Below are 20,224 nucleotides of genomic sequence, written 5' to 3'. Positions count from 1 at the left end.
AGCCGGCCCCAATATTTGCGGATGCTGATGCCGAGTTTTTGATTTTTTCCTGCCGACATCGCCGCCGCCGAGTCACGGGGATTTTTTCCGATTGAACTGCTGCCAAAACGAAGTGGCATCTGGAGAAGAATTATGGCGGCAATGGAAAGAATACGGGCTTATTTTGGCCCTTCTCAGGCCACCAAACAAGAACGCAAATTGGTTCAGAAGATTGATTTTTTCATTCTCACCTTTTGTTGCCTGAGCTATTTCTGCAACTATGTATGTTTGTCCCTTCACTTACAGAACACAACGCTAATTGGATGGCAAGCTCGACCGCTCAAACCTTACAAATGCCTACGTCTCGGGTATGGAAGAAGACCTTCACTTCGTGGGGAATCAACTCACTCAAATCAACACCATCTTCACCTGTGGTTACATTATCGGCCAGATCCCCTCTAATCTGGCCTTGTACTATGTTTCGCCTCGCATCTTCTTCCCGTCGATGATGCTTGTATGGGCCTCCCTGACCATGGTCACGGCATCTGTCCAGAAACCCGAGCATATAATGGCCATCCGTTTTTTCCAAGGCATTGCTGAATCTACCACCTTTGTCGGAACGCACTACATCCTTGGCTCATGGTACACTTCCAAAGAGCTTGGCAAGCGTAGCGGCATCTTCACAGCCTCTGGACTTGCCGGCACCATGTTCGGCGGTTTCATTCAGACCGGGATTCAGAAGTCTTTACACCACAAGGGTGGCCTGACCGGCTGGCGCTGGCTCTTCATCATCGACGGACTCATAACCCTCCCCGTCGCCATCTACGGCTTCCTCCTCTTCCCCGACACACCCAGCACCACGAAAGCGCCCTACCTCTCCGCCAGCGAGCGCGCCCTCGCCATCTCCCGCGTGCCCGAAGTCCCCGAACGTGCCCCATTGAGCTTCGCCTTCGTGAAGCGCGTCCTCACCTCCTTCTACTTCTACGCCTTCGTCATCCTCTGGATCATCGCCGGCGAGACCGAGTCCTTCTCGACCAACACGCTCCTCGCCCTCTACCTCAAGGCGCACCCGACCAACACGTACACGGTCGCCCAGCTCAACGACTACCCCACAGGCGTGCCGGCCGTCGGCATCATCTCGACGCTCTTCTGGGCGACGCTGACCGACTTCCTCGGCGGCAAGCGCTACCTGGTCGGCTACTGGATCGGCATCACGGGCGTCGTCACGTCGGCCATGATCCTCGGCGCCTTCGGCAGCACCGCCACCGTCATGGGCGCCTACTACTGGGCCGGCAGCGTCTACGCCTGCCAGGCCACCTTCTTCGCCTGGGCCAACGACGCCCTGCGCTACGAGGAGGACATGCTGCGCGCCGTCGTCGTCGCCTCGATGAACATGGGCAGCAACGTCTTCAACGCCTGGTGGTCCATCGTCTTTTACTCGGCAGACTTTGCGCCCAAGTTTACGGTAAGCCGGCTTCCTTTTTCCCCCATCAGCCTTTTTTGTTCTTGAGGGATGTGTCGTCGCTGACTGTTTGACAGAGAGGTATGTGGGCCATGATCGGCTGTTCGATCGCACTCGCCGTGTGGACGACCGTCTTGCTTCTGTGGACCGTGCGTGTGGACAAGAACCGCGTCGTCGATGGCACTGGCAGCGAGCCCGGGCAGAGGGGAGAGGGTAGCATCGAGGAGAAAGACGACGTGGTGGCAGGTGAGAAGGTGTGACGTCCGTCTGGTGGTGGCTCAAAGCCATGAAGTGGTTGATCTGCGCATGTACTACAATTAATAACACTGAATGTTTGCTGCATTGAAGATAAGCTCATCTGCGGTGGGCGATATCACCGCGCCAGGTGTGTTGAAATTCAGCTGAGCAACAGATGCCGACGAGGCACTGCCGCATTATTCGTGATTGAGTGGACGCCCAGACGAACGGATACTAAGCTGACATTTCAAGAGCTGGTAGAGAGGCGGGAATATGGCGTCGACGCGATAGAGCAAAGGCGCTCAGCGTTGGCAATATCTCGCGGCATGAGGAGTCGAAGGCTCGGATACCGACCTCACTGTTCGCTGTACAATGCCACTGGGACGAACAGCAAGACCACGGCCGACATGGAAAGCCCCAGAACCCGTTCCATCACCTTCAGCCTGCCCCATTACCTGGGCAACAGCATCACCGGGGCAGAAGGGTGTGAACGTGATGGAACCGCGCGCACAGACCACCTTGGGGTATATAACCAGCTCTTCTGTCGACCACCCTCCCCTCTTTTCTTCCTTAGCTCTCTTTGCCTTTTGGCTTAGATCAAGTGGCAAAAACAAAAAACGCACTTGAACGTATTCTTTTGGGGGGTGGGTGGGATACCAGAAAAAAAACAGAAAAAAAACTTTGGGAGGAGGGTGGGAATCAGAAAGAAAAGAGCCCGTGGGAAAGAAATGAAGATCCGGGATAAAAGAAAAGAAAAAAAAAGAAACCAAAAGCCAAACTCGAGGTAACGGACGCTACCCTCGTAAAATATTGCGTGGTCAGTGGTCCTTTCAGCCGATGGGAAACCGGGTTTGCTGGAGGGAGCTCGGCTTCGGCTGAGTGGGTGAAAGAAGGCTTTGAGCTTTAGTTCAGAGATAGTTTAGAGATAGTTTGATGATCCAAATGACTTGTCTTTTCTAGATCGCCAGTGATCAACCGTCTTCGTCGTGACCCTGCCATATTGTTGACTGTCTTGTCCCAGTGTTTTTGCTCTTCTTATTTCCCCATGTCTCCTTCACTGCAAGTTGGGACAGGAGCAGTGGGGCTGGATGGAAGACCGGCGGCAGCGGTGTTGGTTTCAGCGAGCTCGTTACTCAACGCGTCCGACGCGTCATGCGCGCCTTCGCTTCGACGAAGGTCGTGATAGCGTCCTCGATTACTTCGGGGTCCGACATGCACACGACGCCGCCGGGCTGGCTCGTAACTCACTCTGGTGTTCTGACAACTTTAGCCTCGCATTCCAGGACTGCTTGTATTGTTATCTACATACGGGAGCTCCAAGCTCTGTTCATCTTGTCGTCAAACCCAGACGCCTCGCTGTAAGCGTAATGCCTTTTTGGAACACTCCGCACATGAACGCCATGTTTCCATCCATCTTCATTCACCCGTTCCACATAAACGTTCCTTCCAATCTCCTTACGGCTCACGACCTCAACCCTGCGCTCCGTTCCCCGCATTTCCTGTGTTGACTTCCCATAGTCTCATCGTCTGTCCGTCCCTCGCGCGCTTCTTGCTCGGCTCCTTCTTTCCGCTAGTACCCTCTGTCAATCTGACCATCGCCAAGCTGGAGTGCGCAAATGCCGTGACGAGCTCCTGCATGCGGCCCGTCTCCAAGAAGACGTTAGTCAATTCGGCGTTGTCTGGCGCCGCGAGAGCTGTGGCGAGGTCCATGCATCGGGTGATGTTGTCGCGACCAACCATATGCGCTGCGCTGTGGAGCACGCTGTGGTAGCCGAGAATCACCTCCGGAAGATACGCGCGGCGGAGGTGGATCAGTTGCTCGGCTTCGCCGTCTGTGCAAATAGTCAGCCTCACCATATCTAAAGAAAGGAAGATATAATCCTAGGATATAGTTTACCATCACAGGCGAGTGTGAGAGTGTCGCCAAGGAGGGGGTTAGCGGCTTCGCAGACGCTCTCAAGCAGATTGCGAATTTTGTTCTTGGGAGGCATGGCTCCACCGGTCGATTTCAGGCTGAAGAAGTCGTCAATACTGTCGTAATCCAAGAGAGATAATGGTTGGAGTTCATACTTGATAAGTTCGGCTTCTTCGATTCGCCACTCGTCGAGCATCTTGATTGCTTGTACGAGTTGCTGAAGCTCAAAGTAGAGTCTGCTGTCGTCCTTCAATTCCGCCTTGATTCTCCTTGTGATTTCGATCGTCTCTGGCGAGAGCGAGCGGCGTTGCTGGACTGTGGGACGCATACTGCGCGACGAACGGCGATGGTTCCCGTCCCCTTCCACAGTAACAAACGTATCGTCCTCGTCTTCCATTACGTCGATGCCGCGACCGAGGATCGGCATTTCAGCCGTCTTCAGTTTCGAGACATGTCGATACGGCAACCGCTCGATAAGCCTAACGGCAGCACCCATGTGACCATAGAGCAAGAACGACTTGAGGGACTCCGTCAAGGCAACAAACGTCTTGTGCCACCTCTCCGGGAGATGCATCCACCACTCACAGCTGCGGATGAGCATTTCGTCTTCTGGCCTGACAGCGTCTGGCAGGAATGCTTTGCGAATACGCTGACCAGGCCATTGCTGGTGCTTTGCAGGCTCGAGGAATTCGTATTTACGGATATAGTCCTCGCTGATCTCCCGGAAGTTTGCCGCCAACATTGCGTATTCAAATTGGTGCTCAAGGACTTCATTGAGATTGATGTTGTAGCTTTCCATGAGTCGGACTTGAAGCTTCTGCTCCTCGAAATTGCGGATGTCTGTAGAAGCAACTCCGAGGACGACCCACGAGCGTTTTTCGGAGAGCTGCGAAGCGTAAAGCGGTACAAGCTCGATCTTGCCTGCCATTCGCAGGAAGTCGATGTAGCTGACCAAGACGTTTTCGTAGATGTGACGATCGGGCGACTCGTCGATATCGAAACCAAAGGCCTTGTTTATGAGGAGCATGTGGGAAACAACTCGGATGGCGTCGTAGTTGTCGGCAAGACGAAGGAACTTGTCATTTGTCTCCTGGTTCACCACGGGGAGCAACGCTGACCGAGATGCCTCATTGGCTTTCCTTGATAAAGCGATTCCCATGTTGTACGCGAGATCTTGGAACGACTTTCCAATCAAAGCTCCTTGAATCATTTTCATAGGCTCCTTGCTCTCGTGTCGGGTAGGGCCAAACTCCGCGAGATAGTCGACGACGAATCGGTTTGCGTTGGGCGAAGCACCCACCAACTGAAGGGTGTTGGGTGGGGGAGCGAGTCGTGACGGGAGCTGGGGGACGGCAGAAGGGAGCCTCTGGTGCAGGAACTGGTCCCACTGAGCTAACAAGACATTGTTAAGTCGCACGTAGAGGAAATCGTCCCAGTTCTTGCAAATTGGCTCGACTGATGCGATGTCTCCAGCAAGGAGACCATAGACGGCGCTCTCGAACTCGTTCTGTCCAGCCTGCGCAGCGGCGTAGCACACACGGCGCCAGAGAGCGCCCAGATTGGACCCACGCAACGAGGTTCGGCGGTCCTGGTTATCATAGGACTTGCCCAATGCGACTGCCCGCCATTGCTCGTTGTGCTCGTTGCACCAGTCCCTGATCTCTTGCCAAGGCTTGCCGCGTCTCATCATCTCCCACATGGCCATCCAGACAGCCTTCTCGTAGTCCTCATCTGACTTCTCCAGAACACGGGCCTGGCGCGTGGGGGCATCCGGATCCAGGTGGTACGCAATCGGCTCGCCCGTGTCATCACGTCGGACGTTGGCGAAAGCCTTTTCCGCGGACTTCTCGAACGGGCGAAGTCGTTTCTCATGCTTGAGCTTCAATTTCGTATCAAGCCAGCCCTGTGACCAAGTTCCACTGCCGCGGCCCGACTTCTCCTCCATTATAGTAGCAATATCCTCTCCTGCCTCATCCGCCGTCTCTTCGAGCCAACGGAGGATGAGCTCCCTCTCCCGAGCGCTATCATCCTCGAAGATGAAACGATCCCAGACGTCAGACTCGGGGGTGAATTTGTGGAGCGCAGGCATTCCTGCCAACGCCTTCCGCTTGTTACCATGCCGATCCGTCCCCGGTTCTTGCTGGTCATGCTCCAGAAGGGTCCGAAGCAGTTCCCAAGTAGCAACTTCCGACTGCCATTGCTTCAACGCGCCCTGAGTGCCCGTAGCAGGGACAGGGTCCTCGTCTTCAATGGACTGGAAGATCTCAGAGTCGCGCACGCGGTCAAGACGCTTGTTAGGCGCTCCACGGTTCTCCTGGGTCAATTTCCTCCGCAGCGTGCGCACGTTGGTATCGGCTTCCTTCTTGAGCCTCTGCACGAGGTTCAGGGTTGCATGGTGCTTCTGGACCGGGGTGACGTTCTTGTCGTTGATGTCTTTCAGCCAGCTGTCAACGTTCTCAGCAAACTTCTCCACCTCCTTTCCAACACGCTCGGCCATTGATCGCAGCGGATGGAGGTCTTCGTCGTGCGCGCGGTAGGTCAAACGGAGGGCGGTGTGGTCTGAAGCAGCACTAGAGTGCGACCCGCGTCGCGACCTCCGCCGGGGCGCGGACGATGGGCGTGGAATCGGAGCCATTGTGGATGTCGTTTGCGCCGTCAAGGAAGCGAGTGGGAGGATGAAAACGGGACGCGGAGGGCGGCGCGGGTGCGAAGGGCGCGGAAGATGGCCCGGCGATGGTGACGCTCAGCAGCAAAACATGCGCAGCCAGAGCGACAACCTTAGCTGCGAAACGCGACGACGTGAGCTACGTGCGCTAGCGCCGGATTAGGGCTAGCGCGAACCGCGTCCAACCCGCTTAAATTCTCTGCGGCCGCTCAAAATTTTGAAGCCCATCAATGTCTTTTAACAAAGGAGATCATTAGAGTTGCGGTGCAAGACGGCTCAGTGTCAGTACCGTGCTTCAGATCTTCTGAGAGTAACGCCCCTTGTCCGCCTATTGCTCTCCCCTCCTTGTGGGGGTATGGGAGTGGATTTAGGAATTACGGCGCGACATGTCTAATTGCTCTATCTCTTGGGCTCTGTCTACCTGCCTTCGCTACGTTGCTTCATCTTCAACCTTGGAGTCGTCAGCCGAAGGGATCCTCGTGATCGGCGAGCGCGCGGCGCATACCTTAGAAGAGAAGCTTTCGGGCAGCTCACGCAGCTTGCGTCATCGCCGTTTCTCTGGTAGAACGCGTTGCAGCACTCGTACAGCGCGTCAATCTGCAAGCACGATCAGTAGATCTGTACACGAGAGTGTCACGGGACCGTGTACCTGTTGCTGGCACTTCTCTTCCTTGTAGCCCGACTTCTGCAGGCAATCTGTTCCTGCATCAGCGACGGACCATTGCTACGTGAGGCTTGGCGATGCACCTTGTATGGCGCATGCTCGGGGATGGCACGGCGGATTCGTCTTGAGGTCCTTTTCTAGGTTGGCCTGCCAGCACTTCAGCAAAGGCGTTGAGTCGGTCAATATGCCAGCGTACCATTGTCTTGAATGTGTCGGGTACGGGCCAAGGGCGGTGCGCGGGAGGACGGGACGTGATTGCAGATAGTCTAGGCACAATGAGGCTCAGTAAATGGAGGACGCTGGAGCCGCTGGTAGCTGGACTGTGAGCTGCCGCCTTTGCCTCTTGCCCTACGTGACGCAAGACGAGGCTTCCACGACTTCTTTGCGCCATCGGCTCGGCTTTCCAGAAGCAACCCCACCAAACCCTACACCTTCATCTTCCTCTTCCGACAGCCCTTCCTCCCTTTCCACCAGACAGCCTCTGCCTGCTCCCCACTGCGTCGCTCTTGCGCACCCAACACCCGGTGAGTTTGGGCCCAAACAATCACCGTCGCTTATGCAGCCACTCCGCTTGCCTCACCGCCGCCGGCGATGTGTCTTGCGCTCAATCGCCTCGTCCGCTGAACCAAGATCTTCTCCTCACCTGCGCGCCTCACGCCACCGCTCTATTACAACCATACGCAGCCTGCTAACGCACGCGACTCAGACTCTGCAACTCCTTTATACGCGTCTATTAGCGGTTCCCGATCTCGATAGTCAAAATGTCGGACAACGGCTCTCCGAAGCAGGATAATCCCCAGTCTGAGCACCTGAACATCAAGGTGACAGACAACAACAACGAGGTCTTCTTCAAGATCAAGAGGACGACCCAGCTCAAGAAGCTCATGGACGCTTTCTGCGAGCGCCAGGGAAAGTCGCCGGCCAGCGTCCGCTTCCTCTTCGATGGTCAGCGCGTCAGCGCGACGGACAACCCGGACACGGTGAGTGGCGGCCGATTTGACACATGACCCGCCGCCCGGCGGAAGTGGTGTGGCGCGATTACAGAAGTACACACGGCCACGCCGGCTCCGAGCTTCTGTTGCGCGTCCACACAACACTCCACCACCAATGGCGGCGCAATTTGTAGACGCTCTTCACGCTAACTCCCATTCTCTCTGTACAGCTCGAGATGCAAGATGGTGACACTCTCGAGGTGCACCAAGAGCAGATCGGAGGTGCCTGCTGATCGACACTCCACGGCACGGACGTTGTGGGACGACAGCTCAACATCTCACTTTTACGCGTCCTTTACGACAACCAAAGCGGTGTTCACGAGTACATGACGCGAAGCGATGGGCGGAAACGATGGATACCACACAAACTTTCGGCGAGTTTCAGGCAAGGACAAGAGCATCTCTTGGGCGCGCTGGGCGTCAAACCGGGTTTTCCTCTTCTTTTTCCTTATTCAATGCTTGGAGAGTTCTCGTGTATCATAGATGGCGACCCTTTGCTCGGCCGACAGCTACAGATACGACCATGCAAGATCCTCTCTAATTGCAAGTTCACTCTGAAACCCCTTTTGCCGCTCCATTGACTATTCTGGCAGTACACCCGCTACCGTGTTCCCTCCTGCACATATACACTAGACAGTCAATGGTAATTAGGCGATCAATCTGAGGCACAGCTTGGCTGGGCACATCACAGATGGTGTGTCACGTGTGTGAAGACTAACTTCGGGCATCGTTTGCAGCCAGTTCACCTGAATTATGGGTGACCAGGACTTTGGTGTTTCCAAAATTCAACAATTCTGATTCTCGCTATCTTTACTAAATGCGACACGTTTAGAAGCATGTCCAAGGGTTCATCGACGACGTAATTCACGGGCAGACCGACAATTTCGAGCACCTTCGCGACAGCCTCAGCTCCTCTCCCTCGCCAACTCAACGCACTTGGCCGCGGCCTCATCGAAACCATCGTACGCATAGACCTTCAGCCCGCTCTCGGCCACAATCTTCTGGCCCTCGGCCTCGTTCGTGCCGCGCAGGCGCACGACGACGGGGATGCCCTTCTCCTCGAGGCCGAGCTCGCGGAAGGCCAGCAGGATGCCCTCGGCGATCATGTCGCAGAGGGTCAGGCCGCCGAAGATGTTGACGAAGATGACGCGGACGCGGTCGTCGGCGAGCAGCAGCTCGAAGCTGCGCTTGACGGTGGCGGACGTGGCCTTGCCGCCCGTATCGAGGAAGTTTGCGGCGCGGCCGTGGTGCGGCGGCAGCGCCAGGGCGTCGACCGTGTTCATGGCCAGCCCCGCGCCGTTGACCAGCGTGCCGATGTTGTGGCTGGACGGGTCGTCCGCGGACGACGACGACAGGCCCAGCTTGACGTACACGATGCCGTCGCTCTCGGCGCTGAGCTCGGATGGATCGATGGCCGAGGGGGTGGTGTCACGTTGGGCGTGCAGCGCGGCGTGGCGCTTGCAGGAGCGGAAGGCGGCGTCGTCGAAGGTGAAGTCCGGGTTGTATACCAGGAGGGAGTCGGCGTCGGCGGCGACGGCGAGGTGCGTGGAGAGACTGACGCCTTCGTAGGTGTGGAAGAGCGTCCAGAGCGTCTTCAGGAGCTGGTGCGTAGCGGCTTTCGCGCCGGGTGGCGCCGCATCCATGTGGAGCTGCTCCAGGGCGCGAGTGAGGGTTTCTTGTGTAGGACCCGCCCGGTAGTCGAAGGGGATGTAGCGTGCGCGGGCGTAGATGTCTCGAGGGTGGGTTGAGGGAGAGACGACAAAGGCGGGGGAGCGTGTGGAGCGGTCGATGGTTATGCTGACGTAGCGGGAGTCTTCATTGGAGTTCGGCTCGCGAGTGGTTTTGATGCCATGTTCAGAGAGGAGGGAGGAAGCTTGGGGTGCGTTGAGATGGAGACTGCGTCTCTGAGACTTGCCAGAGGCAAAAGGTTGAGTGGTTGATGGCAGGTGTGGGCGGTGGGAGGTGTGGTACCCGCGGCGTTGACTGGCTGCGCTGGATGCTGAAGATTGCTGCGATGACCTGTAAGTATGTTTTGGATCCGGCTATTCTCCTTCATTTGAGGTCTTACAATTTTTCCATTCCTGTTGCTCTCGGCGAGAAGTCCCTTCATCACATTACCGAATTTGGCTGGATGATCTACCAGCACCGCACCAGCATTCTCAAGAAGTCGAGCCTTGACCTCCGCTAGATTCTCACCGGGAGCGGGCCAGGCACCTGCATGTCCCATCACCCGATCAACCGGAGCAAGCTTGCCGCCAACGAGGGCAGCGATTGGCCTAGCTTCATGTTAGCAAATATTACGATGTTGCAGGATGCAGTTGGTCTACTTTGGCTTGGCGGTGCGTTTTCTGTACTCTCTAATCCACTCTGCCGCCTCCTCTTCGGCACGGCCACCAACTTCGCCGACCACGATGATGCCCTCGGTATCCGAGTCATGCTCGAATACTTTGAGCGCGTCAACGAAATTGGTGCCGGCGATGACGTCACCGCCCATGGAAATGCAGAGACTCTGGCCAAGTCCGGCACGCGTGAGAGAGGCAACCGTCTCGTAGCTCAGAGTCCCTGATTTGGCAACTACACCGACATTACCAGGAGAAAAGCAGGGCAGTGGCTGGAATCCAATTCGGCACCGCCCGATGGCTGAAATGATGCCTGGAGCATTGGCACCTACAAGTCGAGATTTCGACTGAGTGTTGAGCATGGAGTGTATCTGGGATCGTCAGTGACTTCTCAGGGGTTTCAACACAACCCGTATCCATACTCTCAAGATGTCATGCAAAGGGATATGCTCGGCAACAGCAACGATCAGAGGAATCTCAGCCTCAATGGCCTCTTCAATGGCCGGCGCTGCCTGGTGCGCCGCGACATAGATGCCGGTGGCATCCGGCTTCAACTTCTCCTGCGCTGCCCGTACGCTTGGGAAAACCGGGAGCCCCAAGTGCTCCCCTTCGCTTCCTGGCTTAACACCACCCACGATATTAGTACCCCACGTGAGCGACTCTTTTGCGTTGGCCGTGGCCTGGCGGCCGGTAAAACCCTGGAAGATGACTCGCGTGTGCCGGCCAATTTTCAAGTTTTGGATCGTATCTTCGTAAGAGTGCCTCGATGGAGTAGTTGAGAACGGAGCGCGCAGGGAAGAGCTGCGCGGCAGACGTGCGGCCCGCGAAGTCGTGGAGGCACACGACGTCATGGACGAGAGGCGATGAGACAGCATTGTGGACTTCTCCGGGGTCTTGTGGTCCCTGCTCTTCTAGTTCTAACGACGCCAAAAAACGAAGAATTAGAAACAACGAAACGCGGGGGCACTCTCTTGTGGGGAAGCGGAGAAACGAAGTCTATGATCTATAAGACGTGAAGCCAGACGGGAATACGGCGTGGGAATAAGCTGGAGAGCCGCCCACAGCGACATCGGGCCTCGGGTCTCACGCAATGCAGGAGCAGCAAGAAGGTACCCCGCCAGCCATGAGAAGTGGTGGCCGGTGCCCCCTTTTGTTGCGCAATGGCGGGCCTCGGCCCTGCATGTGCCTTGCTGCTGGTGGGCATGCGACAGGGCTCCCCCACGCGGAGAAATCGCGGTGATCGCCGCGTGGTCGCGGAAGCTGCGCAAGCTGCTGGACTCACCGGGAAGTGACATCTTTCAGTAGCGCTCGCCGCCTTAAAGTCTGGAAGCTCGCCTTACCGGTTCACCTTCTTCTGCTTTCAGAAGTCACTGATTAAAGCTTTCTCCTGTACAAATTCACCCGCCAGCTTCCGTTCATTCAGCCTTTGCTACGCTCGCTTTTCCCCGCTCAACACGTCTTCTGCTGTACTACTTTCTCAGGCCACCAACACTACAAGGCGCTTCCGATCCTCCTCCTATCCCAGTCGTCAGAATGTCGTCAGCCATCCCATCCGCAGGTATGCTGCATCCTCTCCAATGGCTGCATCACCATCAGCAGCACGATTGACACCCACCTCCGCAGAGCTCGAAGCTTCCCTCAACAACCTCAAGATCTCCACCTCCTCAGCCAGCCCATCTCCTTCGCAATCGCCCGCTCCCAGGACCACAAAGCCATCAAAGAAGCCCGTGACGAAGGCCGTCGCTGACTCGTGGGAGGACGACGCGTCCGACTCGGACGGGTCGGGGACCGAGACGGAGCTCGACAGCACCACCTCCCCTGTCAACGTCCTGCACAAACACACCTCTGAAGGGCCGCTGGCGCCGCCACCGACGCCTGCGTCGCCGCAGTTCGACGGCGGGCACGACAGCACCATCGACGCTCGCTTCGCCGCGGCGCAACAGAGGCAGCATCAGCAGGCGACGGCAGCGGCAGGCTCAGGTGGCCCGGCGCGCAGGCCGGAGAAAACAACGTCTGCGGCATCGCGCATGATTGCGGCTGGGCTGGGGATGAGGGCGCCGAAGCGAACCGAGGAGGAGAGAGAGTACGACCGCGTCATGCGGGAGAAGGAGCGAAAGAGGCGAGAGAAGGAGAGGGAGGAGGCGGCATCTGCGAAGCAGAAGGAAGAAGAGGCAAAGAAGGCAATTTGGGACGACTAGGGGGACTGCCAGCATTGTTTTAGCCGCCTGGAGCTCACCGTGATTGTTTGCATGTTATATGGTATTGGTTTTAGTGCACGTAGTACAAAAGGATATTTGGAGGGGTGGCCAATGTTTAGGTTCTGTGGAAAGCATTCCGTTGGAGTCTGCGGAGGGAATGGGAACGGTATAAAAAGCAACGCATATCATGTTATGAAAGTATCAACTTGAAAGAGGCATATGGTATCAATGAAAGGCCCCTCGACAGATTGTTTATCAGACAGACACAAAGTCTTGGCTTCCAGTCAATCCAGTACATTATGAAACTGTTTGCGAATTATTTCTCGGCTACAAGTGGATAGGAGTCTATTAGCACTGTATTTCAGAAAGAGGAGCTCGTCTTAAAGTGAGTGATTAAAAGAGAACCTCGTGATAGATGGGCAGGCCGGTTTGGGAAAGGTTTACGTCGCTAGCTTGCCGTCAACCGAGCAGGCCCGACTGCTGTCACTGAACAGTGTCCAACCGAACACTCTCAGTCCAGCCACAGTTACAAATTTGATCGTCTGTAAATTGTAGTGCTTCTCGAGCCACAATAAGACGGGGCGTTGCAGCGGTGCCGAAACAGCGACGCCGAAGCTGAGTTTGGTTGTGCAGCGTTGTGCACATTTTATGCACGGGTTGTGCCTCGCCCTCGGCCTCTTCGTCCTCCTTCGCGCCCCGGGATCCAAGGCAACGACAAACAACGGCGCCGTGCCGCCACAAAATACGCAATCGTTCTTCATATGCTCCAGTAAAAATGCCCGGCCGACTAGCTAAATTTAGGCAACAAGAAAAATCAAGCTTTGTCCGGCTATCATCGATCCTCTTGCCCCAGTAGGATGACGAGGCTTATTCCCATGCATGCCTACATCCGATGGTAGGCTTTCGGGAAATGGCTGCGAGCATCCTTCCTACTGCTCCGGTGAGGGCGTCCATAAATAAGCTTGCAACTCCCCTTTCCATGAGCAGCATCGAACAGCAATATCTCCTTCACCTCAAATACCTTCTCAACACTTACAACTTTCTCTTCCAGAAATCACTTACTTTAATCCAATTCGCGGCCACATTATGTCTTCGCCCAAGATTGCCATTATCGGTGCTGGTCCCGGTGGCCTCACTCTGGCACGTATTCTTCACGTCAATGGCATTCCCACAACAATATTCGAGAAGGACCCTGATCGCAAATTCCGCCACACGGCAGGAGGTTGCCTCGACCTCCATGAGCACTCGGGCCAAAAGGCCCTCCGTGAAGCGAACCTGTTCGAAGAGTTCCAAAAGCACGCTCGCTACGACGGCGAGGCTCTCATCCTGACGGACAGGTTCGGCAAAGAGCACGTCAACGTCAAAGGCATCGACACGGGCCGCCCCGAGATCGACCGCCCCGTCCTCAGGCAAATGCTGCTCGACTCGCTGCCAGAAGACTACGTCCGCTGGGGCCACAGCCTCAAGCGCGTCGAGGCCGACGGCACGCTGCACTTCGAGCACACGACGGAGCGCGGCTTCGACCTCGTGGTGGGCGCCGACGGCGCGTGGTCCAAGGTGCGGCAGCTGCTCAGCACCATCCCGCCCTTCTACTCGGGCATCACGGGGCTGGAGTGGTGGCTGCACGAGCCGGACCGCACGCACCCGCAGCTGTCGGCCGCGCTGGGCGACGGGTCGTACTTTGCCTTCGGCGACGAGGAGGGCCGGTGCCTGGGCAGCCAGCGCCAGGGCGACCGCAGCGTGCGCACCTACGCCTTCCTGCGCAAGCCCGAGTCGTGGATCCGCGACTGCGGCGTCGATTGGCAGGACCGCGACGCGGCGAAGAAGTTCCTCCTGGAAAGCGAGTTCGCGACGTGGCCGCAGAAGCTGACAGACGTCATCGGCGCGTGGGAGGAGGGCGCCATCATCCCCCGTCCGCTGTACATGCTGCCCGTCGGCCTCAGGTGGCCGCACCAGAAGGGCTTCACGCTGCTGGGCGACTCGGCCCACTTGATGACGCCCTTTGCCGGCGAGGGCGTCAACGCCGCCATGTGGGATGCGATGGACCTGGCCGAGGCCATCATTGCAAGCCGCTCGGATCTGGACGCCGCGGCTTGGTCGTACGAGAAGAAGATGTTCCCCCGCGCGGAGAAGATCCAGCAGATGACGTGGGATAGCTTGCGCAGCCGCTTCGACCGCGGAGGCGTGGCACACTTGAAACAGCGGTTTACGTTCTTGATGGAAATGAGGAAGAATGGAGAGAGGGTGAAGGACGGCGGTATCGGTTCAGAGGTGAGCGCTGAGTGAAGAGTGACGGGAAATTGAGAACGTGGAGAGTTGAAGTCAGATGGAATGATTGGTTTACTGACATGGCGATGTTTATTCCTTGGTAATGCTGCCTGATAAAGCTACCTTTTTATTCTTTTCTTTGTGTTTTGGAATAGCGCCTTATTCTCCTCTCTTCCTTAGTTGTATCTTGTAAACCATACCACTCAGTTGAATAATAACATGTATGTACAAACAAGCTGTATTAGAGACCTAAGGGAAAAAAAAAACTATGAGGTCTACATACTATTCGATGAATCACAGCTACTTGTGAAATGTGGCTGTTGTATAGGGACTCTATTATCTGGAAGGCTCTCGGAGCTAAGCCAGTCGGGGAGACCATCTCTCCGTATCGGCCTTAACGAACATGATCCCAGGCGCATATCAGAGCAAGCGGCAATCGGCCCATTCATTTCTTTGTAATGGAGCCTACTTTGACTCACAATCGACTGGAATGATACAGCTAATAACGCATCGGGGCGGCAAGAATAAACGACTGGTTACCATATCCGGAATGCATCCGGTCTGGCGGTCTCTCTACCGTCGGAAGCGAGCGGCGTGTCTTTCGGCCGTCAGCACCACGCCCAACACTCATCCTTCGCCAGACTAAAATCTCACTCGGCCACGATTCGTGATTTGCTCCGTGCAACTCGCGTATCAGAACGCGCTTCCTCCCGCTGTTGCCAGCCACGCGGCGCAGCAGCGGCGAATAACGTTGCACCGCGCGCGCATCTTGTATCTGTTTTAGGATCATGGTGAAGCCTCACCACCTTCCCCGTTTTCCGCAATCTGGCTAATGCCACAACCGCAAGTGGGCCATAGGCGCAATGCTGCGGAAGCCACGGCGCGAATCAGCGACCGCCTGATCTAAGCTGGCGCACCGCCAACAATACAGCGGAGCAATTGTAACGGCACAAATTCCACCGTTGCTCTCTTACCCCGGTGAAGGATCGCTCAGGCTTCAGCATAGGCTCCAGCATTCTTGTCCTTATAAGACGCCATGCCGTAGAGTTGGCTGAAAGTTGTATCGAATATTTAAACTTTGCGGGGCTCCTTGTTCCACATTCAACAACAGCAGCGTTCTGTTGACTGTCTCTTTCCCAAAACTTGCCATCAGACCGTGTGAAAACGAAAATGGCCCAATACGTCCCACTAAGGAAACCGCTGCGTCAGAGGCCGGAGTCATCGCATGTCTCTGGTACCAAGAGAACAGAATGGGGTTTGCCGGTTGGCTTGATTGGGGTATGATTTCTCCTTGTCTTGTATCCGTTGCCGCCGAAAAGCATTCTTCTGTTCCAAAAATGTATTTCTAACAATGCAACTGCAGTTGATCCGCAACCAACTTACGATTTCCTCATGGCTTGCTCTGGGCGGCTGTCTCCAGTGCCTGCTTTTCCTTGTCGGTGGTCGCATCGCGTTTGTGCCCGCTTTTCTACTCATCTTTTATCGTATCGTCGACGCTGCCCTGATGACCAAGGGCCTGAAGCCGAATCCGGCTTTGAATGATGTGATCTTCAACAAGTTTGCTGTGCACTACCCTGACTCCGAGGGCAAGTTCGGAGGCAAACCTGCCAACAAGGACATTGTCGTTTTCCACATTGGTGCCAGAAATAATCAGTGAGTATTTGCAGGACAGTCAACACGAGACATCGGCCGGCTAACCATGAGAAGTCCTCTCGGCATGTTTGCGCCCGGTTTTAAGGAGCTTGGCGATTATTTCGATAATATGGCCAAAGATATTGAGAGTAAGCCAATAGTTGACTTTGTTTGGCTTAGGCTCTGTTATTAACACCTCCACCAGAACGTTCCGAGGAGTACGGACTTATGGGGATTACCTCCTATACGGCTGCCAATGAGACAGCAACTAATAATGAGATTATGACGGTCATGTTCTTCGAGAACTTTGAGTAAGCCAGCTTCGGACCGCGATTGAGTGCTTATGCTGACTCCTGTTCCAGGGGACTCCAAAAGTTTGCCCACGATCCTTTGCACCGCGAAGCCTGGAACTGGTGGAACCGTAAAGTGAACAGCTTGAAGCATATCAGCATCTGGCATGAGGTTTTCCGCTGCCCGGCCGGCAACTGGGAGGGCATCTATGTCAACTCGCACCCTCGCGGTCTTGGTGGGTTTATTGCAGCTATTGGCTCTTGACTTCAGACATGCTGACACTCTGGACAGCCGCAACAACGGTCCCGCTTACGCTTGAGAAGGACAACGAAGAGCTGGGCGTCAAGGCCGGCGAGAAAGCGCATTACTACCCCATCGTGGATGCCCGCAAGGGTCTTCTGAAGACCAGTGCAGGCCGCATGTCAGCCACTGGATCAGACGCCAAGGAGCATGAGAAGTACAACGATGACCCATACGAGAACTACGGTCGTCTGAATGCCGTCTGAGCGTGAACTGTTGGAGCTGATTTTAGCGAGGTTTGGCCGTGGGCATGGATCGGCGAAGTGGGAAATTGTTAGTTCTATCGATACGCGAATATGTACGGTCCGTAGTTTAAACTTAAGATGTGAAATTCCGAGTCCTTGTATTCTGCCTGAGGCGTAATCGTTACATGTTGAAGTGTTGGTGGCCCTTGCAACATTTCCTGGAATTTTGGGTGTTCTGTGGACTGCCTAGCGAAGAACGTTCGGACGTGGATGCACTTCAACGTGAGCTGCAGCACAAAAGCCAAGATCAACCGTGAACAAGGCGGGTGGCAACATCGTGACGGACGCGCAAGTGGCAGAATTGAAATTGTGCATCACGTGTGCAGGGCGGGCGCGAGCGGAAACGGCGCGGAAAAACAGGTCGGCTCGCTTATGGTGGATCGGCCTCACCCACCAGAAATTCCACGAAAGATCGTGACGGGCAGGTAGCGACGACGACCGACGACGACGACCCCCAGTACAGGCCGCCAATCGACTCAAAATGAAGTACATCCACAGCTCCGAGTCGCTGACCATCCCCGAGGGTGGTGAGTACCCACGACCACTTTCGCGCGCGAGCGACAACCCGAAAGGCATGACGCCGGGCTAACGAACTGTCGCGAATCGCAGTGAAGGTCTCCATCAAGACGAGGGTTGTCACCGTTGAGGGTCCCCGCGGTACGCACCATCCGCGCCCAGTAGCGACTCGAGCAAAGAAGATTGACGATGGCCTCCAGGCAAGCTCACCAAGGACCTCGGCCACCTCGCGGTTTCCTTCACCCACCCGAAGAAGGACCTCATCAACATTGAGCTCCACCATGGCAGCCGCAAGAGCGTCGCCACTCTCCGCACCGTCCGCACCATCATCAACAACCTGATCATCGGTGTTACCAAGGGCTTCAAGTACAAGATGCGCTACGTCTACGCCCATTTCCCCATCAACGTCAACATCGAGAAGAACAAGGAGACTGGCCTGTTCGAGGTTGAGATCCGGTATGTTGGAACCAAGCGGCTGAAGGCGCAAGATGCGGGACAAATTGGGCATGGGCTGTGTGGGCTGACATGGGCTGCAGCAACTTCTTGGGCGAGAAGTACGTCCGCAGGGTCGTTATGCACCCTGGTGTCGACGTCGAGGCGTCGAAGAACGTCAAGGATGAGCTCCAGCTCACCGGCAGCGACCTCGAGAACGTTTCCCAGAGCGCCGCAGACATCCAGCAGATCTGCCGTGTGAGGAACAAGGATATCCGTAAGGTAAGTAGCGGCCCGCCCGCGGTCTTGGGTGGTCGCACCGCTGACGTGTGGTGTAGTTCTTGGATGGTCTGTACGTCTCAGAGAAGGGCAACATCATTGAGGAGTAAACTCGATTTGACGAGCGGGGTTCTTCATGGGGGTTGGCGCCATTTTTCAGCGAAAACGGCATCACGGCATTATGAGGGGAAAATAGGTCCAAGAAACCTAATAGCACTTCAAGAAATGCTGAAAAATTTCTTCTTTTCTCTGACCCCCTGTGCATTGGGCGGATAGGTATTTAGGGAGTATAGGGGTGTTTATTCGATACTGACTGACCAGCGTCCTTTCGCATTGACTCTTGTTCGAGGTTAGTTGAACTAACAAATAGTCGTTTTCTTGCACCACGGAGCCTTTTTTTACCACAATCGTACAGGAACCATGAAGGCGCGACGTCGATATCCGAGCATATGGACCAACGAACGACTTCGGCAACCGGACGCGAGCAATCTTCGAAGAAGCGCCATCTCGCCTTCAGATCGGAAAGCATTACCGGCCGCCAACAGCCTCAAAAGTGGCGCAATGCGCGGGCAACGGGATCTCTCGGAGCATTCAGGGAGGGAAAGAGGGGCATCGCCCAGAGCGCGGTGGCATGATATCAGAGCGAATCAAGGGCACCGAGTGACTTGGGAACAAGTCGGGCAGCGAAGTCTTGATCTCCTCAAACTGAAAGGTAAGCTTAACCTGTTCCTATCATCTCGAATCTCTTCCCCGCATCAACCTAAAACTTCTATGATGAAGCATTTCGGATGTAAATCTATCAGTATACCACCGAGAGCGCAAAACCGTGTGGATATTTCCGTTGCCTTCCTTCTGATCTATACAACTCTTCTTCGCAAGAACATACATACTCGAGTGTTCAGAGCATATTTGCTAACTCGTATCACTCGTAGACAGATTACGGACGTTTCTGGGGAGAAAATTGGCATTCGCGCTCTTCAGAGTCCGACTATCTCCACTCTTCACGACAAAAGGTAAGCGACCAATAGATCCCCTGTTCACCATCCCCTAATGTTGTGTTACCTGATGAGACACGCGCTGGCACCAGTCCGAGAAAGACTTGTACTCTTTTTGCTGCGGATTAGCATGCCGCAAGGTTTCTTTATACGATATCCTTGCCTGATTCAAACACACTCTTCGCACTTTCGCATTCCCAGTTATCAGTCTGGCCGTATGCTAATTTCGTGCAGATTAGGTTCCCCGAGTACGCGAGAACTCGATCGATCTGGGTGGATATTTGACCTCGCGCTTTGGTCAGTGGTGTCGCTCCTCTGCGGAGGGAAATGGACGATATTTCTTGAGATTCCAGGACGAGATTTGCGTCTTCATTAGCAGCCCAGCAATGAATCGATTTCGTTTCCAGCATTGAGATTTTCGTGCACCAAATGTATGCGTCGTCGCGTAACGTGCTCCCTGTGCATCGTCGTTCATCAGCGGTCAGTCCTCATTTTCTCGCGTCGTTTGCGAGATTAGCGCCCCCTAAACTCCTTGTTCGATGAAGAAATGCTGAGTTCTGCGAAGACTTCGAGAAAGCGTTGTTGATCAAATGTGGTCAGTGTGCGCAAAGAAGGATGAACGGTGCCGTGACCAGAAAAAAGCTTGGCGTCAGCCGGGACGGGGAGGAAGGACGCGATGTGGGTCTCGAGCAAGGGTTGAGAGCTAAAGGGAAGACATCACACCACGAACACTCCACACGGACAACACGACAACGAAGAAGAGAAGCATGAGTAGAATAATGAATGGAAGATTGTGCTGACCGTGGTCAGAGAAG

General features: G+C 55.3%; 9 protein-coding genes across 9 annotated transcripts; 6 read left to right on the top strand and 3 right to left on the bottom strand.

Annotated features, from left to right (window-relative positions):
- Positions 1-259: 259 nt before the first annotated feature.
- Positions 260-1,701, top strand: LTHEOB_2304 (Pantothenate transporter; the record flags this gene model as incomplete). Its single annotated transcript, XM_035511102.1, has 3 exons — positions 260-265; positions 311-1,444; positions 1,519-1,701. 3 exons carry the CDS (start codon positions 260-262, stop codon positions 1,699-1,701), a joined length of 1,323 nt encoding a protein of 440 aa, XP_035364013.1.
- Positions 1,702-3,148: 1,447 nt separating this feature from the next.
- On the bottom strand, positions 3,149-6,228 carry LTHEOB_2303 (Nuclear pore complex subunit; the record flags this gene model as incomplete). Its single annotated transcript, XM_035511101.1, has 2 exons — positions 3,149-3,510; positions 3,576-6,228. 2 exons carry the CDS (start codon positions 6,226-6,228, stop codon positions 3,149-3,151), a joined length of 3,015 nt encoding a protein of 1,004 aa, XP_035364012.1.
- A 447-nt stretch (positions 6,229-6,675) lies between these two features.
- LTHEOB_2302 (tRNA-dihydrouridine synthase) lies at positions 6,676-7,121 on the bottom strand (the record flags this gene model as incomplete). Its single annotated transcript, XM_035511100.1, has 5 exons — positions 6,676-6,709; positions 6,764-6,855; positions 6,908-6,954; positions 7,006-7,069; positions 7,119-7,121. 5 exons carry the CDS (start codon positions 7,119-7,121, stop codon positions 6,676-6,678), a joined length of 240 nt encoding a protein of 79 aa, XP_035364011.1.
- Positions 7,122-7,683: 562 nt separating this feature from the next.
- Positions 7,684-8,147, top strand: LTHEOB_2301 (Ubiquitin-like modifier protein; the record flags this gene model as incomplete). Its single annotated transcript, XM_035511099.1, has 2 exons — positions 7,684-7,902; positions 8,085-8,147. 2 exons carry the CDS (start codon positions 7,684-7,686, stop codon positions 8,145-8,147), a joined length of 282 nt encoding a protein of 93 aa, XP_035364010.1.
- Positions 8,148-8,819: 672 nt separating this feature from the next.
- On the bottom strand, positions 8,820-11,128 carry LTHEOB_2300 (Succinyl-synthetase alpha subunit; the record flags this gene model as incomplete). Its single annotated transcript, XM_035511098.1, has 4 exons — positions 8,820-9,923; positions 9,983-10,190; positions 10,242-10,624; positions 10,676-11,128. 4 exons carry the CDS (start codon positions 11,126-11,128, stop codon positions 8,820-8,822), a joined length of 2,148 nt encoding a protein of 715 aa, XP_035364009.1.
- A 658-nt stretch (positions 11,129-11,786) lies between these two features.
- Positions 11,787-12,451, top strand: LTHEOB_2299 (uncharacterized protein; the record flags this gene model as incomplete). The annotated part of the gene is made up of 2 exons (XM_035511095.1): positions 11,787-11,811; positions 11,877-12,451. 2 exons carry the CDS (start codon positions 11,787-11,789, stop codon positions 12,449-12,451), a joined length of 600 nt encoding a protein of 199 aa, XP_035364008.1.
- Positions 12,452-13,537: 1,086 nt separating this feature from the next.
- On the top strand, positions 13,538-14,737 carry LTHEOB_2298 (Monooxygenase FAD-binding protein; the record flags this gene model as incomplete). Its single annotated transcript, XM_035511094.1, has 1 exon — positions 13,538-14,737. The coding sequence occupies one exon, from the start codon at positions 13,538-13,540 to the stop codon at positions 14,735-14,737; it is 1,200 nt and encodes a 399-aa protein (XP_035364007.1).
- Positions 14,738-15,889: 1,152 nt separating this feature from the next.
- LTHEOB_2297 (Transcriptional regulator protein) lies at positions 15,890-17,148 on the top strand (the record flags this gene model as incomplete). Its single annotated transcript, XM_035511093.1, has 6 exons — positions 15,890-15,997; positions 16,083-16,372; positions 16,427-16,500; positions 16,557-16,662; positions 16,714-16,877; positions 16,934-17,148. 6 exons carry the CDS (start codon positions 15,890-15,892, stop codon positions 17,146-17,148), a joined length of 957 nt encoding a protein of 318 aa, XP_035364006.1.
- A 520-nt stretch (positions 17,149-17,668) lies between these two features.
- Positions 17,669-18,524, top strand: LTHEOB_2296 (Ribosomal protein L6; the record flags this gene model as incomplete). Its single annotated transcript, XM_035511092.1, has 5 exons — positions 17,669-17,714; positions 17,797-17,844; positions 17,904-18,159; positions 18,240-18,417; positions 18,474-18,524. The coding sequence occupies 5 exons, from the start codon at positions 17,669-17,671 to the stop codon at positions 18,522-18,524; spliced, it is 579 nt and encodes a 192-aa protein (XP_035364005.1).
- Between the last annotated feature and the right edge of the window lie 1,700 nt (positions 18,525-20,224).

Source organism: Lasiodiplodia theobromae (assembly GCF_012971845.1).
Source record: "Lasiodiplodia theobromae strain AM2As chromosome Unknown scaffold_6, whole genome shotgun sequence".
Classification (NCBI taxonomy): domain Eukaryota; kingdom Fungi; phylum Ascomycota; class Dothideomycetes; order Botryosphaeriales; family Botryosphaeriaceae; genus Lasiodiplodia; species Lasiodiplodia theobromae.
Note: the sequence above shows the minus strand (reverse complement) of the source record. Positions and strands in the feature narration are given on the sequence as shown.